The sequence below is a fragment of the Crotalus tigris genome, unplaced genomic scaffold, assembly GCF_016545835.1.
Source record: "Crotalus tigris isolate CLP2741 ecotype Arizona unplaced genomic scaffold, ASM1654583v1 scf7180000019068.10715455, whole genome shotgun sequence".
Classification (NCBI taxonomy): Eukaryota; Metazoa; Chordata; class Lepidosauria; order Squamata; family Viperidae; genus Crotalus; species Crotalus tigris.
In genome coordinates, this window is record NW_024097358.1 from 1,786,070 (window position 1) to 1,803,820 (window position 17,751).

The 17,751-nt window shown below is 39.4% G+C and overlaps 1 protein-coding gene across 3 annotated transcripts in view; it reads left to right on the forward strand.

The window, feature by feature from the left end:
* Nucleotides 1–17,751, forward strand: part of AGBL1 (ATP/GTP binding protein like 1) — a 266,603-nt gene that overhangs the window by 63,751 nt on the left and 185,101 nt on the right. For all 3 annotated transcript variants that reach the window (XR_005558631.1, XM_039359254.1, XM_039359255.1), the window contains exons 16-17: nt 4,591–4,738; nt 7,865–8,018. Coding sequence is in view for 2 of the 3 variants with exons in the window: in XM_039359254.1 (XP_039215188.1) it covers nt 4,591–4,738; nt 7,865–8,018 (302 nt within the window). In the remaining variant the exon portion in view is untranslated. The remainder of the gene's footprint in view (nt 1–4,590; nt 4,739–7,864; nt 8,019–17,751) is intronic.

The following is a 17,751-nucleotide window of genomic DNA, read 5'->3' on the forward strand; positions in this document are numbered from 1 at the left end:
GAGCAGAGGGAAAGCAGATGGTTTGAAGTTTGGCTAAAGGGATGGTGAATTTTTTTGGCGGGGGGGGGGGGGGAGGGAGGCGGACATCTGAAAAAGCTGACTTCTGCTATTGATTCCAGTTCAAAGCAAAGTTTTTTTCTCAAATTGACCTGACCATATTGCAAAATTAGGATTGCCTTTGCCTTGTTCCAATTATTTTTTTTTAAAAAATCAATCTAATCCTCAGTCTAAATTCACTTTTCTTTATTATTGCCAAGATCAAAACTTAGAAAAAAGAAAAAAAATGGCATACTGTAATCGCTAAAAACTATGACCCACAGTAAAAATATTAATATTATGCAGCGATCTCAACACAGATTCTAAGGGCAATATTACAATATTTAGATAATTTGTCTGAAGACATTTTCGTTGTCATGTGGCCAGCATGATTATATGCCAAGGCCAGGGAATGCTCTTACTTTCCCACCGAAGTGGTACCTGTTTATCTACTCTCATTTGCATGCTTTTGTTTGCATGCTAACTAGGTGTAAGGAGCTGGTAACAGGAGCTTACCTGTTCATGCAGTGCTTGAATCTTGAACCTGGCTGTCAGCTTTGCAGCTGACAAGCTCAGCATCTGTAACTGCTGAGCCATCAAATTGGTTTAGCTTCTTCCAGATCAGCCAAGACTAGCTAGGAGTTGTGCTGACTTGTTTTAAACTGAGTTCTTGCTTGAAAGAGTCACAGCCTCTGTGCTTCTGGTTTGCCTAATTTAGCCAAGGAAGGGAGATGGGAGGAGTCACTGGATAATGTCTGTAAAGCACTTTGAACATGAAAAAAACATTCTGCTACAGTAAGTGATGATAATAGCAACAATAATAATTAGGTTGATTATTAATTACAGGATAATGCCAAATGGGATAGGAGGAGGATGGAAGGCTTGAAGAAGAAAGATCTAACTTTGGGATTTGACAATTATAAAGTGACTCTGTAGCCCTGGGCACTGTACTGCATCTGCATGTTAATTGCACGGTTTTTTGCATGCTTATCTTCTTTTTATTTATTTTTTTCCTCAGAGGGAAAGGTTTCCCAAGTTTTGAAAGACATTTTAGGACAAGAGCCATCTCAGTTTGTGAGAAAGAAAAATACCAAGAATTTGATAGACCTTTTCCAACAACAAATGTTATTAACAGCTCAGGAAAGCTTATGCCTTATAACAACATTTGTTGGTCAACAAAAGTGTTCTCAGATTCTTGACTTGTTGCCAAGAATAGAAGTAAATTCAACAGAGGTCAGAAATTTATGACCATCGAATCAGGCTGGTGGTGTGTATGTGTTTGTGTATGATTTATTTAAGAAATATATAGGGCCACCCAACTCACTCATGATGACTTATAGGTATAAAACCTCAAATATGCCCAATGCGCAGACTGCATTGAAATTCTTCAACATTTGCTAGACTGGTTTGGAGTTTGGCATAGTGATTAAAGAAGACTGTGAGTTATACTCCTGCTTTGGGCCAGTCACTCTCTCTCAGCCCTAGGAAAGAGGCAATGGCAAGCCACTTCTAAAAACCTTACCAAGAAAACTGCAGGGACTTGTCCAGGTAGTCACCAGGAGTCAAAATCTGACTTGAAGGCACACACAGACAGAGAGAGATCTCTTGATGTGTTTATTCTTAGACGTGTCTTGTTTCTTTCTTGTTACCTGTGTGAGACAATGGAGGAGGCTTTTGTCCATATGGGAATTATTTTATCAATGTGATCAGCATCCTCTGCATTTTGATTTTGAGACTAGCTTTAAGAGGTACAGTATGAATACAGAATAACGGAATTGGAAGGAACTTTGGAGGTCTTCTATCCCAACCCCCTGCTCAAGCAGGAGACCCTATACCATTTCAGACAAGTGACTATCCAGTCTCTTCTTAAAAGCCTCCAGTGATGGAGCAACCACAACTTCTTAAGGCAAGTTGTTCCACTAATTAATTGTTCTCACTGTCAGGAAATTTCTCCTTAGTTCCAGGTTGCTTCTCTCCTTGATTACTTTCCATCCATTGCTTCTTGTCCTACCTTCAGGTGCTTTGGAGAACAGCTTGACTCCCTCTTCTTTGTGGCAACCCCTCAGATATTGGAACACTGGTTTTATGTCATCTCCTAATCCTTCATTTCTCTAGATTACCCATCATACCAATATGTATATAGAAATGTATGTGTTTGTGTGCATGTTCACCCATGCATCCACATAATTTAGAAATTTACTGCCATTTCTTGAATAAAATCTAACTAGACCGTCCACCTGAAAAATCAATGATGTGTATATTTTGGCAATTCAAGCAGGATCTCTTGCATTATAATTATTTGTTTAATTTGGGGGGGGGCATTTTGATGTAGCAACGAGAATAGCATCAATCAAAAAATGGAAGGGAGAAAATCCACAGGGCACTTCAGAACAGGACATGTCAGCAGTGGGATAATTGGTGCTAGGTGGGGAAATTATTGTCTAGAATGTCCTCAGGAATGCAATTTGCTATGATATCCTCTCTTTGAAATGCGTGAATTAGCTCTTCATCACACCTAATGGGAAATCTTTCACCATCAGCCTTGAAATTTGTGTCTGTTAAAAAAAAAGTGCCAATAAAGGAAGAAAGAAAAAGTTGGTTGTAGAAAGAGAATTCTGGTGTGCATTTTATCGTTTCTGTCTGTGGAAAAACGGGCAAGGAACACAACTGAGAAAGGAAATGTGAGAGACACAGATACTCAGGGATAATCTGTGTTCACTGAAATATTTGACATGTTTTAATCGCTCTTTTCAACTCTGACTTCAGGAAGAACCTGTCATTTACCACCAGGCTCGGGGATAAAAATCCCATCTCTTCCAACTCTTTCTGTCTCAAAAAGTTATCAGAAAGTTAATTATCAAATCAAATCTTTATTAGGAAATGTACTGAGTAATTTTATTGCATAGAATTAGGAAGCCGTACATATGAATGAGTTCTGCATATAACAGCTCACAAGAAACCTATTGTATACCTTTGCTTGTTTCAAATCTGGACCTACCACTTGAAAAAGTCCCTTTGCTTGAGCTACTCTTTTCTTGGTCTTGAATCTCTTGTCCACCTGTCACTTGTGTCACAAACAGTTCTGTCTGATGGGAGAGTCAGGTGTCCCAGCTCATCAACTTCAGTTCCTTATAGAATCTACCGTGTCCATCAGAAACTTTATTATTGATAGCAGTGATTAGGGAGTGAAGTGCTACTTGCCAAGGTAAATTTCCATGGCACTGAAGAATACATGGCTAAGGAAAAGCAGACAGTCTGGAAGAAAAAAAAAATCTCAGTGAGGTGGTGTCCAGCTGCTTTGCCTAGATAAATCGTGGAAAAGATGATAGCCACCATATTTTTTCCCTCCATATTGTTCTAGATCAGGGGTAGGCAACCTTGGCTCTTTTATGACTTGTGGACTTCAACTCCCAGAATTCCTGAGCCAGCGTGGCTCAGCTTGGAAACCTCTCCCTTTTCCCTCAACATGGCTGGCTCAGGAATTCTGGGAGTTGAAGCCCACAAGTCATAAAAGAGCCAAGGTTGCCTACCCCTGTTCTAGATATTCAGTCCATCCAGAATGTTATAGAATGTTATAAAATAAAAAAACCCCACCCAAATGTTAAAGGCCTGTCAGCCTAAATGCCTGAAGAATTTTTTGTTGTGGCTGATGTCAGTAGGGCTTTCCAGAATATTTATAGCTAACATAATGCCCCAGGGGGTTGTAGAGACACTGAATAGTAGCCACTAAAATGCTACTGTTCCCACACATCATATCAATATTTAAAAAAGGATCAGAAACCCCCCCCCACACCTTATTGACCACAAATCTAAAGGATGGATTTAGGAAAGGATGCACTGAAGCTTTTCCTGAGGAGAACCCGTCCAATTTATGGCTTAGAATATGCCCAACACATTAAGGGACACAGTGTGGAAGAGAGAAACCAAATTCCAGTTACCCCATGAGCTGAATTTCTCTGCATGCTTTGGACACGGGCCTCAATTGCAGCTAAACTCCTTGGCTTTTCTTTCACAAATCTGCCTCCATCTAGAATGAGGAAGGCTTGAAGGTAGAATTTGACTCAATGAGTAGAGAGCATGAGGGGTGATTCCCTTCTCCCCAATCCCACTATATACCATGTAGTCTACAATGGATAAGCATGGGGAGATCCTCACCTTTCTGCACCACCAGAAGTAATTTTATCACCTTGTCCCCTTACTACAAAAAAAAAATAACAAGAACATTTTTTTCCCAATGTCCCAAAGGTGCTTTTCAAAAGGCAACTGGACTTTTCTTGTTCTGTTTTTTTCCTCCCTTGAAGACATTTCTCTTCTCATCCAAGAAGCTTCTTCAGTTCGGAATGAAGAAGCTTCTTGGATGAAAAGTGAAATGTCTTTCAAAGAAAGAACGTCCAGTTACCTTTTGAAAAGCACCTTTGGGCCAACCATGATCTGGTTGACTGAGAATCTCCACAGAACTTTCCCTATGCTTTCCTCCAAAGCTTGTATAATCTACCCTCTTTTAAAAACCTTACTTTCCTGATTTTGAAGGCAAAATCTTTCTTTTCCATTCAGAAACCACTACCGGAACTATGTCCCAGCAGCGGCAGGAGGTCCTCGTGGGAAATCATGCTACACTCTCACCTTCAGCCTTGTTTTCCCTCACCAGGAAGATGTTTGCTACTTGGCCTACCATTACCCGTACACCTACTCTACCATGATGGTAAGGCTGCTGTTCTAGAGTTTGAAGGGAAGGACTCATGACGCAGAAGGCCAAAACCGATGGTTAACAATCACATGGCTATTTGTCTTAATGTGTCCTGCAAACCTAGCTATGGGCTGCCTAGTAGCTGGGTTCTAACTAGCCTGTAAATGGGAGGTTAAGCCTGTCTCAAGCTGAGCTTAATTGTTGGAAATTTCATGAGTACTTCTATATAGTTTCGTGGGCAACCATGTTTAAGTGGCTTGCTATAGACCGCGTCTTTTCTTTTGCTTTCCAAGTTTAACCTATAAGATTATCTAGCAATCTCCCATTTAATACAAGTCAGCTACTCTTTTTCTTGCCTTATTGACATTAACCAGGATCAGCTGCGTGCTGCCATCTTTTGTTGACAAATAGCTGAATTGTAATATTGTAATATCTCTATCCCTGCTTGCAAGATTGGGAGGCTCATGCAAAATTGGAGAGGGGGGTCTTCTTTTTGGGATGTGTGATTGTTTCCAGGGTCAGATAACATATTTAGAGTGCATTTATAGCTGGCTGGGTATAAATGATCTCCTTGATCAGTTTCCATCCATTGCTTCTTGTCCTGCTTTCAGGCACTTTGGAAAATAGCTTGACTCCCTCTTCTTTGGGGCAGCCCCTGAGATACTGGAAGACTGCTATCCTGTCCCCCCTTGTCCTTCTCTTCGTTAAACTAGACATACCCAATAGTGAAAATAGTGAATAATATAAAATAAAAAAATAGTGAAAAGCAAGAGAAGAGTAAGAGGGCCTGTTGTGTAAACACCACTTCAAAAAGTAACAACAAAGGAGTTTTTGTTTTACGTTGCTTTTGTTAAAAAAGGAAAGAAATGCTTCTGAATTTAGGAGGACCTTTAGCTTAATTTTAGATTATGCTTCCATTGAATACAAGTTTCAGTTTCGGCTGCACTGAGATACAGAGAAACATTCATTTCCTGACATTGCCTGAATCATAATTTCAATGGATATCTCAGTAGAGATAACTTTGACCGGGTCACTTAAATAACTCACAGATTTTTATTACCACTGCAAAGTGGTTTTTTTTTTTAAAAAAAAAAATCCAGTAAAAAAAACAATTTCATTTATACAGACTGCATGATTCCCACCCACCCTAAAAGAAAAACAAATTTCACACATGTGCATCACTAGGTTTTCTTTTTCAGCCTCTGTTTGTACAAATGTGTCTGTCTGTGTGTGCGTGCGTGCGTGCGTGTGTGTGTGTGTGTGTGTGTGATGGGAGCATCTCCCCCCTTCAGAGCAGCAATGAATTCTAAGTGGTTTTGCAACCCAGGAACTCAATTACCTGCACTAGGCATTTGGAAAGGCAATAAAACTCCATATGGAAACTGACTTGGAAACTCTTCACAATCTAATATGCATTTAATAACTGCAGACATATTTACAGCACACTGAAAAGAAGCCACATGAAAGACTGGTGTTGAATCGTACTAATTCTTTGAGTCAGAACCAACTGGTTTTTTTTTTTCTTCAGGATGATAATTTCAACTAGCTGCTGATATGTTCTAATGCTCGCCCGTGCAAGCACAGTGGACCGAAAGCTCCATCTTTTCATTCAAAACACAACAATGCAGAAGACGTTGCTTTATATTAAGATAGACCTTTGGCTTGTTCTAATCCAGGGATAGGCAACCTTGGCTCTTTTATGACTCGTGGACTTCAACTCCCAGAATTCCTGAGCCAGCCATGCTGAGGGGAAAGGGAGAGGCTGCCAAGCTGAGCCATGCTGGCTCAGGAATTCTGGGAGTTGAAGTCCACAAGTCATAAAAGAACCAAGATTGCCTACTCCTGGTCTAATCCAATATTTTTGAATATGCCTGGTAATACTAAGTATTTCAGGCAGATTCGTTTTTTTCCCTGGGTTTTTTTTTTTTCATATTGAAGATGGCAGGGACCAAACCAAAGATTTCCTAAATGCAAAAAAACATTTCCTCTCCAGTCCGCTTCACAATTTGGTCAGAGTCAAGAAATACACTGAGAGAAAGTCAGAAGCAGAAGCAGAGGATGACCCGAAGGAACAGAACTAATAACAAAATCATTTATCTTTCCACTCTTGCAGCTAGGGTGAATAGGTAGTTAAAGGGACTCTCAGCCTGGGTTGTAGGGCAGGGAAAGGACACCCGAGGTAAGCAAAAGGGCTACGGTTACAATCCCCACATCGTGATACAAGGTCCATTGTATCTGTCATTGGTTTTGCTTCTTTTCAGAAGAATCTGTGAAGATTGGGTGATGAGAGATACAGAGTATATGTTACCCCCCCCCAAAAAAGGAGAATATTTATAGCTTAGGGTTGAGATGAGAAGAGACTGGACAGCCATTTGTCTGAAATGATATAGGGTTTCCTGCCTGAGCAGGGAGTTGGACTAGATGACCTCCAAGGTCTCTTCCAACTTTTTTTTTATTATTATGGATCATCGCACAGTCAGCCAGATGTTCAGACTGGATTTGGCATTTTTGTCTACTTATCGAGTCCCTACCAATGACCTGGGATAGGCAGATGTGGATGTTTAATGGTATTACAGATATCGTCACAGGATGGAAGCAGTTCCTAGTAAGGCCGCCTTTTGCAATTGACTAGTGGCAAATTTGTCAATGCCAATGGTGTTCAAGTGGTGCTCCAGTGGTTTTGGGATTGCACCCAAGGCCCCTATTACTGTTGGTACTATTAGGCGCCTTGGGTGCAATCTCAAAACAACTGGCACACCACTTGAACACCATTGGCATTGACAAATTTGCCATTATTATTATTATTATTATTATTATTATTATTATTATTATTATTATTACTATTATAGTCCTTGGTGTTCTCTGAGCTTGATTGTTTTCTTGCAGATGTTTCTTTTCCTAAACTAGCTGGCATCATCAATGCTAATAATAAGACGTGATTTCTTTGACGATGTGAGAGAGAGAGAGAGAGAGAGAGAGAGAGAGGTGTTATCCTTCAGTAACTTATGTCATTGATCTCACTGAAAAGCTTGCCCATGGATGTGGGGCTTCCAGTTGTATATGTATATTCTACAAGGTATTGGACTAGATGGTTTCTTCCAACAGGACATTTTGTAAATTATTACATTTTCATGTTTGCAGTCTCACCTTGACATCTTGGAGCAAGCCAGGAATACAAAGAAAGTCTTCTTCAGGAGCCAGACTCTTTGCCACACTCTAGCAGGAAACGCATGCCCTCTGCTTACCATCACTGCCATGCCTGAATCGGAAAGCAAGGAGGATCTGGAGCAGTTCCGTAAGTCATTTCTTTCATTTGGTTCTTATTCTACCCTGTCTAGATCTTGAGTAACATACTGTACATCTGAATATCTGTATCCAGTAAAACTGCGAGCTGGGTTGAACGTAGCTCATCCATTTTCATTGCTGTTGAGAAAAGCTCAGTTTTTGAGAGACTCCCTCAAGTTGCGCTTGCGGAAAGAGAAAGGTGTGGATCTGATTCACATGTTCCATAAGACACTTATCTGGATTCATTGTTGTTCGGTACGCTGTGTGAATCTAGCTTTTGTGGTTTATGGTTTAACTTGTTTATTCAACAGCCATAGTTAAACATCGATGGCTAAATGATAACTATGAATAAGTCATTGGTTCATCTCCTGGTGTGACATGTCTGCATGAAGGGCAGTTGTTTCAGGAACAAATGTTCATTCAGTAGCTGCTACTATCTAATTAAATGTAATTCAATGTAAGGTATGCATAGTTTTGTTGCAGACTGTTTGTTTTTATTGGGTAATATGGCACAAAAAGACCATGTCATATTCAGACTTGCACTGGAGAAAGGCTTAATAGTTATCTACATTTTAATATTAATATTTAAGATACCGTCAAATAGCTTCAGAAAGAATTATCTACATTTTTGTTTCATTGAAGCAACGCAAAGAATTACAGCTTTTGGGACCTTTGATTTATTTCCTTTGACTTTATAGATGTTCTCTAATTTGCAGAACAAGGAAATTGTTATGAAAGGTTTCTTTTGTATGTTTCAAAATGATAAATGCAGCTCAGATTTGCAAAAATGCAATAGTGGAAAGGTCTTGTTGATAGAGGTAGGAGAGGAAATGTTTTCAAATTAGCCTTTGCTACTTGACAGTTGACCATGTGGACACCAGCTGGTGTTTGGCCATGAACAGGAGAAGTAGAGATGCTGCTAGCAATTCTGTTGTTGTTGTTGATGTTATTATTATTATTATTATTATTATTATTATTATTATTGGACAATCTTCAATCATTTCAGTTCCTAATGAATGATGTGATTCTTTTTTTTCTGGAACTATATCCATTCATATATTTTTTTAGAGTTAAGTTTGGTTTCACTCATCGTGCTAAATATGATTTGGATTTCACATAATCTATGAATTTAGCTATTTTGACTTCTAAACCTGATTCATACTTTGGCATGCTGTGCAAATTTAGCTAATTAAGATTTATTCAGTAAATTACGTTGAACACCCTAGTTTAACATGATATGTGAACTCAGCCTGATTTTGCTCCCTTAGAGAATTCTTTGCATGGATACGCAATATTTATAGATAACTAAGTTGGGCAAGAATTTAATTGTTCGGCTTTTATAACTTGCTTGCTTGCCTACCTCTGTATGTTTCTTAAGGTATATTGCCTGTGAATTCATGAGACTATTATCCTCGCTGTTGATGTACAGTTTCGAGGTGCAGATAAGAAGTGGTACGGGGGGGCATTTCTGGATCCCATATGGCATGATTACCAATGCATATCTGACTTCTATAGTATGATTACACTCAAAACAGACTTAGCAGCTACCATGGAGTCACCTATGTGAGAGGTTGGCAGCTATATACATTTAACAATAAATAAATAAGTGAAACATTTTTCTTTCTGGAACGAAGGTGAAATTGGCGTCTTTTGTCATGCATACCAACTAGCTGAACTCTCCCTTGGATTTTATTTCAACATATAAGACAACATCCTGTACAATCTATGGGAGAAGAAAGTAGCTGAGAGGTTATTGAATAATCAACAGGGTTCCAAGCTCTGCCCTCCAGTTTATTGCTGTGGCTTCTCACCCAAATAGAGGGAAGTGAAAAAATTTAAAGAAGAGAAGGACAACAGTGATGGAGGATGGTAGAGATAAGAATGGTTTGCAAAGATACAAATGCATGGGGAAGTATAGTGCACAGTGCTAATGTAAACTATCTCTTTAGATGGTTTTAAGAGGATAAATAACTTCTAAATGGATAAATAAATCAAGTATAAGAGAGAGCATTCAGATGGGCCAAATACAATGTTTTCCCAAAGAACAAGTCAGAAGGTTATCTCAGAGGACAAGAAACCCCAATGAAAGTATAGGATCTGGATTTCGGAAGTTGATGGAAAATTGCCTCTGGATGATGAGTTTCTTGGAGTTAATAGCTAAGCCTGAGATCCCTCAATTAGCTCTGTCTAACTTGGTCTGAGTGTATTAAACTATGGTTTTTTATAATGCAAGAGAGCTCTTGAAATGTCTAAAGTGTGCCTGGTTGAAAGAAGTCCTGCCTATTTTAGCTTACCAATACTGCATACATTTTCAAAACATTGTGAAACTGGTACTGCAGTTCAGGAAGACTTGTGTGTATGGAGATTTTCAATCACGCAGGTCATGGTTGTCTCAAAGTTGCTTTTCTGAAAGGGAACTGGACTTTCCATTTTTTTTTTTTTTTGTTCCTTTGAAAACATTTCACTTCATGGAAGCTTCTTGGATGAGAAGTGAAATGTTTTCAAGGAAAAAACACAAAGTCCAGTTGCCTTTTTGAAAAGCACCTTCGGTTCAGTAGGACTTAGATCAACTGGGGTTTCTCCAGTGGTATACAGAGCAAGCTGCTTGGGCTCTATTGCTAGATGGCTCAGGTTGGACCTGCCATTGGTGTCCCAGTGGCTTAAAGGAACCATTTCTGAACTGCTTGAATTTGCCTGTTGTTCTACTTTGCTTCTGCAATAATTGCTTATTCCTTGTCACCAAGAGAATATGGGCAAAAGGAGAAACAAGCCATTCTAATATTCAACTCTTACATAGAAACCTATTAAGAAGCGTGTGTTTTATACATCCCAGTACCACAGCCCTTTTCTAATCCTAGAGATATGGATCAATTCTCACAAGTTACCCGAGCCTGCTTATTAAAGTGTCATTCTGTTTCTAGAAAAAAAGAAGAGCCATCTTAGAATTAATTGAGCTTGGTCTCTCAGATGCTTCCCAAAAAGTCAATGTGGGTCATTCAACTCCATATCCATTATCTTATGGCCCCTCCCCAGTGACCTATTTTGGGACCTGGAAGTCAAGCAAATGCCTGTGAGGGGCTCTTGCTTGCAAACAAAAATAAAGATCCTAAATGGAACTATTCTGCTATGAAAAGTGTAATGCTTTATTATGCATTGTGCTCAGGCTGCATCTTATAGAAATGGCACTGATGGGAGAAATTAAATTGCCTATGAGCCAAAGACTTAATGATCATGTTAAAAAAAAAATTGAATGGCTACTGTGTAGCCTGTTGAGTTTAAAACAGTGAGGTAACTCATCTGCTTTTCATAAGCGCTGCTGGTGGTAACAAAGGCTTCTGTGTACCTTTTCATATATGTATATTTGTGTAAGTGTGTCTTTGTTTGTTTGTGTGTTAGGTACAAGCAATTAGAATCACTTGTCTTGTGAAAGGTTCAAGTCAGCTACTTTGTTGACTTCTGCCTATATTACAAGAAGCTCCCCAGATTGTTTGCCTTCCCTTGGAGCAAACAGATAAGGTTTCATGGACCTTGGTGGTGGTGCAGGGTCAGGCTTATGTCTCTTGTGACTGTGCAAGAATTCAAGACTAGTTCCCCACTTGACTCCTCATTCTTGCCTGACTGGGAGTTTTCAAAAAGGATCTTGTTAGGGGAATAAAAAAACACCTTGGTGCACATACATTCAGGTTTTCTATATTTGAAAGAGACCCCACCACCATCATGAATTTTAATCCTGTCATATTTGCAAGTGCTCTGCTGAAATTTGGCAACCTCCGTGCTGGAGGAAACTTATTTTTTTTTTCAGCTGCTTGACAGCAAAAGCTTTGTTAGCTTTCTTCCTGTATTTGCATTTTTTAAAAAAATAGAAATGGCAAGCAGTCTGGATTCCATTTGTGAGATTTTTCTGTGGTTGACTCCACCTTGCAGAATAGCCTCCTCCAGGGATGTTTTTAGCTCTTACCTTGGATCATTTCCGAGGACTATTGATCAGAATCCTCTGGAATTTCTTTGATGGTTATCACTGCATTGCTTAGATTGGGTTGATGCCTAGAGTTGTCTTATGTTTTTTTTTCCTATTTTCCTTACTGTTAAGCTTTCCATGTTACTATTGTTATGGATTTAAAATTATGTTTTATGGCTTATTTATATGGGTAACTGCCATGAGTCTCTTCAGGCTCAATAGAACAAACTTTGATTCAATATTTTTAAACAAAGCTAGATATTGAGGGATGCTAGAATTGTAATAGCTAAGCTTCGTAAACTCTTTGCCTGAATGGAAGAACTCCGTAGTTTTCTTTACCTTTGGATTTCATTAAATATCAAGGAAGGTATGTTATGAAAAATTATAAGAACATGGGATAATTCTAAGAAAAACCAGATAAACAAGGATAAAGATGTCCTTAAATCAAGCTTGACTCCTCATAACTACATGGAGACCTTCATTCAGAGTTCTTGGCAACAAGATAGAAGCAATTTGTCATCACCTTCTTCCTGCGTGTACTTTTTGACTTTTCACTTAAGCCAAAAGCTAACCTGGGCTGACCCAGCTTAGCTATCTTCTCAAAATACAAAGCTAGTTACCTTTCCAACCGTTCTGCTCAAGGCATTTAACAGCATCCAGAAATGAATTTGGTGGAACGGAAGGATAATCCTCTTTATATCCAAGTCCTACAGTTTTCACTTGCGAAACTTGTTTGGGAAACCAAAGACTACAGGATGTGCAGGGGTATGACCACAGGGAAGTTATTCACAAGTGCGAGGGAGACTCTCAGTTAAGAATCAGTGCATGTAATAGTATGTAGGGATGACCTCGAGAGAGAGGAGGAAGAACCACAGACTGCAGAATCACATGCAAAGGATATCTCAGTCCACAAAAGGAGGGAGGACATAGGAGATGTTTCAGATGAGGCTCCAAAGTTTTCTGAAGAGTAAAAGGAAACGAAGGGAGAAATACTTTCAAACTTGCAAGATTCTGTTAAAGTTGTGTTCCATTGTTGTGCTTCTTGACTGGAGTACCTCAAAGGGCTGATAGTGAATCAAGCCTAGGTGAAACTTAACATTCCTCCTCCTCCTCCTCCTCCTCCTCCTCCTCCTCCGTTAGAAAATTATGCTAAATTAAATGAATAGTACGGTCTTGACGGATTTGCAGTTTTACACGTGGTCCACGGTTAACCTCCACTCAGTTAAAGAAAACCATATCCCTCCTAGAAAATGTCACAATATATTAATGGAAATGGCAAACTCAGCTTGGTGCATGCACAGACTATGGTAGCTTTCCAGCAAAACCCATTTCTTCCGTTGCCTGGGTTGCTTGCTCCATGTTTGGAAGGGGAAGGAGGACCTGTTCTTTTCAGTCAATGCTGCTTCGCTGGCCCTTCCCAATTAGCCGCACCCGCAGAGAAATGAGAAAGTGGAGCAGTGAGCAATGGCCGTTTTTGCAGGGCGCTGTGAACTAATGATTGTGTGGAAAAAAAATGTACACAGTTTAATTAAGCACATTGACTAAATCAATATGTTTCAAACAGCTTAGCGCTCCAATCAGCTTAATCTCATTAAATGTAATTTGGGCCTCGATAATTGATTAATAATGCATTAGGCTTTATGAATTATTGACTCCTGAGTTATTATAACTATGCTTTCTCCCTGCATGACAGGCATTGCTGCATGTTAATTATGAAGAGTGCCTACTCTTCCCCTTTCTTTTCAATAACTTTCGGAGGAAGAAATGGTGCATCAGAGCCCGGAGTAGGAAATATATGAGATTATGACCTTTTGGGAAGTTGTTCCATTGAGTAAATATGTAGTTAATATGTAGCATGTGTCAGGGGCAAGAAACCAGGATGAAGTTCAAAAGGACTGTGATCTTATTCTATGCTACCCGTACATAAGAATCTGATCTCCTAATAGTCAAGACACATTGGCACCAGATAAGTGTCAACGGACTTAAAGGGGGCTGGACCTATGTCTCTTACAGGGGTGTTGCAAATAGTTTGATTTCTTCTTTTCTTGAGACTAGCCAAATCCAAGACCTGCAGTACACCAAGAAGCTTTGCCCATTTTGCTTCATATGTCACCAGCTACAGCCTTTGCTTCCTTCCCAAAGACTACCTGAGGTTTGTCCACCCCTGCCATAAAAAGCAGAAATTGTACCCTCTGTTTGCTTTGTTGGTGACACATGAACCAAACTGGGCTGGTTATTTTCCTATTTCTCTTCCCTAATGAACCTCTTTCCCTCTAGAAAATGCTTTGAATTCGTTTCTAGTCTGCAGTTCAGTTAAATTTTCTTACCTGACTTTGAACACTCAATAGTTGCTTCTCTGTTCTTGCACGCCAACTGGATTCCTGGAATGCAGCACCTATTTCTCCTTCAGTTGCGCACAGTAGAAAGAAAAGAAAGGATAAAGAAAAAAGAGAGAGAAAGAAATGGCTGCACCATTGTGTTCAAAAGAACAGATGAACATCTGCTTTGTTCCTTAATAGCTGTTAACAAGCATCTCCCTTTTTCATCTCACCTTACAGCCCTTGAAACAAAATATTTGTCTCAGATGAGAATGAAAATATCTGAAACTGGGCTTTGACGTGAATATTAATTGTGTGAAGCTAGACTGTGAAAAATGTAGGAAGCCTTTTTCTTTTGCCTCTTCAAATAAGCATCTAGGAGCAGCCACATTCCCTGGGCAAAAATGATTTTAAAAATCCAAGCCTTTATTATTATTATCATTTTGAAGACGTTACGATGAAAGTTTTCTGAGTACAGTAAGAAAAGTGCACAACACAAGACCTTATCTCAGACTCACAAGCTAAAAGATCAGATGTAAAAAAAAGTGTGTGTCTAACACAAAGCTAGGGGCGCATATTAAGGCTCTAATTTTTCTTATTGCTGTTCTATCCAACATGGACAGCTGTTTCTTTTTTTCTTTTCTAAATCCCCTAGAGCCAAGGAATTTGCACCACCAACATTCAGGAGCGTTTTTCACTTTCAAAAAACCAATAAAATAGCTTTATAGGCTTCCCTAGACTTAAGATGCCTAATTCAGTTATTTCTAAATAAATCCTCGTCTCCCCACTTCAAAAAAAAAAAAAAAAAGTGGTCAAAACCCCCAGCTTCATCTGTGATAACTCCTCCTCTTGCTGCTTTCAAAAAACAATGTGAAAAATAGACTTAGAAAAACATAATCTCCTTGGCTGCAGAATACTAATCTGCCTTTGTTATACACATTACGTTTTGAGTTGCCATATTGACTATTGCTCACAGTCTGGATTGGAAGCCAGTTTGCATAGATGACCGTGAAAAACAAACTCACAAACTGAAGGGCAGATTAATAAACAGAGGACCGCAAAACATTGGTTTTGCTAGTGGAATGGCGAACAAAGGAGATAAGATGGATCTTATTTCCTTTTGCCATGCCAATGAGTTTTCCTATAGCAATAACACTTAGACATATATACTGCTTCACAGCCCTCTCTAAGCGGTTTACAGAGTCAGCCTATTGCCCCCAACAATCTGGATCCTCATTTTACCAACCTTGGAAGGATGGAAGGCTGAGTCAACCCTGAGGATTGAACTTCCAACTGCCTTCTAACCCCTGCACCACCAGGGCTCTACTCAGTGATGGGATTCAGCCAGTTCACATCACTTTGGCAGAACCGGTAACTAATTTTTTGTTGCCCAGGCCCAGAATGGACTTCTGGAAGTGGCATCCACACAGAGAACCGGTTGTTCACATATTTGAATCCCACCACTGCTTCTGCTGTATCTACTGTATATATTTACGTATCCTACATGCAAGAATGAGCTAGAACCATCAGCTTGAAAAGTGGAAAAGCACCAATGGAGACATTGTACTTCCAGCAAGCCACATTGGGAAGATCAAGCTAGATGGTTGTGCAAACCTAGCCAATTGTGGTTGGATCTATAACAACGAAACAAGCCATGGCTCAATTCATGTGTCATGAGTCTTCATATGTGCTGTGTGATGTACCAAGGGAAGCAAGAAATGGCACTGTTCTTTGATTGTCCATCCTCTATCTTTTAAATATCCATTAACGAACCCTCTGTAATTGGGTTTCAGAACTGGCCAGGCTTGTTCTGGATCTTAACTCCATTTCCTAGAAGTAACACCTTCTCACTAACACTTTGTAAAATAATATCTATCAAATCACTAGTGCGTTTAGAATCTAATTTGCTCTATCAGTTGCAATTGTTATGCTACGTGTGTGTGTGTGTGTGTGTGTGAGAAATGTAATCTCCTTGATAATTCATAATTGTTTTATAAGCCTTTGTCTCATCCCTACCACCAACACCACCTGTTTTCTATTTTTCTGCATCAAATTTATTTAACTAACTGTAGTGGGGAAGAAGTAGCTGAGCTTGTCAAGGATGCTGCTGTTTGGTTTTGTTTTTATTTTATTTTTCTAACAAACCTCTAGATGAAAACAAAAAAAAAAAAAAGGATGGCTCTAAACACTGGATCATTTCAAGCATTCTGTCTTACCCAGCAGCATTGCATTATGACCTTCTGTGACTAAGAAGTAGAATCCCTTCTACTTGCATCTCTTGCTTGATGCAGTTTAGCATGTGTTGGCTTTGGTTGATGAAAAGTTGGAAAGATTGTGCTGCCTTTTTCAGAAGGTGAAGAGAATAATGCAGACTCACAAGGTTTGGTCATTCTTGCTTCTCTGCCTACTTGGTTAGACACTAATTCTCCTGAAAAACAAGGCTATAAAAAACGATTTCAACTGAATCTCGACCTTGTTGCAGGATAACATGTGATTGCAATGCATTGTGTTCTGTGAATCCTGATTGAATCTTGACTTCGTTCTGTACATCTGAAGGTGGTTTCCAGTCATTGCCAAGCCAACCGAGATGGAAAGCTCTTTTGTACTGCCATTTAGCATTTAGGAATGTAAATATTGAGGATATGGCTTGGTGCTGTTTGAGCTTGGTTGTTTTCTTGCAGACATTTCATTTCCAAAGTACATAATATCATTAGTGCAAGCAAGATCAGAGCACCAAGGATCCCACAGGATATATTCTAACTCTTGTGTTCCTTTAATGTTCTCCTAATATGCCTGTGAACAATGGCAACTCATGAAGTACTTTGGTTCTCCCTGGGCTGTTAGCCTGTATTGAGATTTTTTTGGGTGGTGGTGGGGATTTCTTTGAGTCAATGTGAACTCCTGGACACTGCCTGCAGTATTCATGGCACAATTTTGGAAGTGGTTTGCCACTATGAGATACTTAGGGCTTAGAAGTTTTTTCCTAAGCATTTTGATTAGGTCAGAGTCACCTACTGGCTTTGTGCCTGATATGGAACTAGAACTTTCCATCTCCCAGTGTCTAGCCTGGGTCCTTAACCACTACACTAAACTGGCTGTCAGCATTTTTTTGTAGCTTTGTCAACATTTGAACTGGTGGCACACAAAGTCTTATTTTCCTCGTAATCCAGATTAAGGATTGAAGCCAGCTCTCTCCACTTCACATTGTTCATACTAAACTCTCCAGTTGCGAAAGCTGTTAAGTTGTTTCCCTATCTTCCCAAATTGCACAAAGTTTGATATTCAGTTTGGCCTATGCCTGAACTGCGGAGAAAAGTTTGAATGGAATACATTGATCTCATGCTATTATTAGCCACCAAGTTCACCCCCTCTGTATTCCTCTTCCCATAAAAAGCCTGCTGATCTTTTGAAAGGAAAAAAAAGTTGCTTTTCATAATGGGGCTAAAAGTATCCAGTCTAGTTTTTGA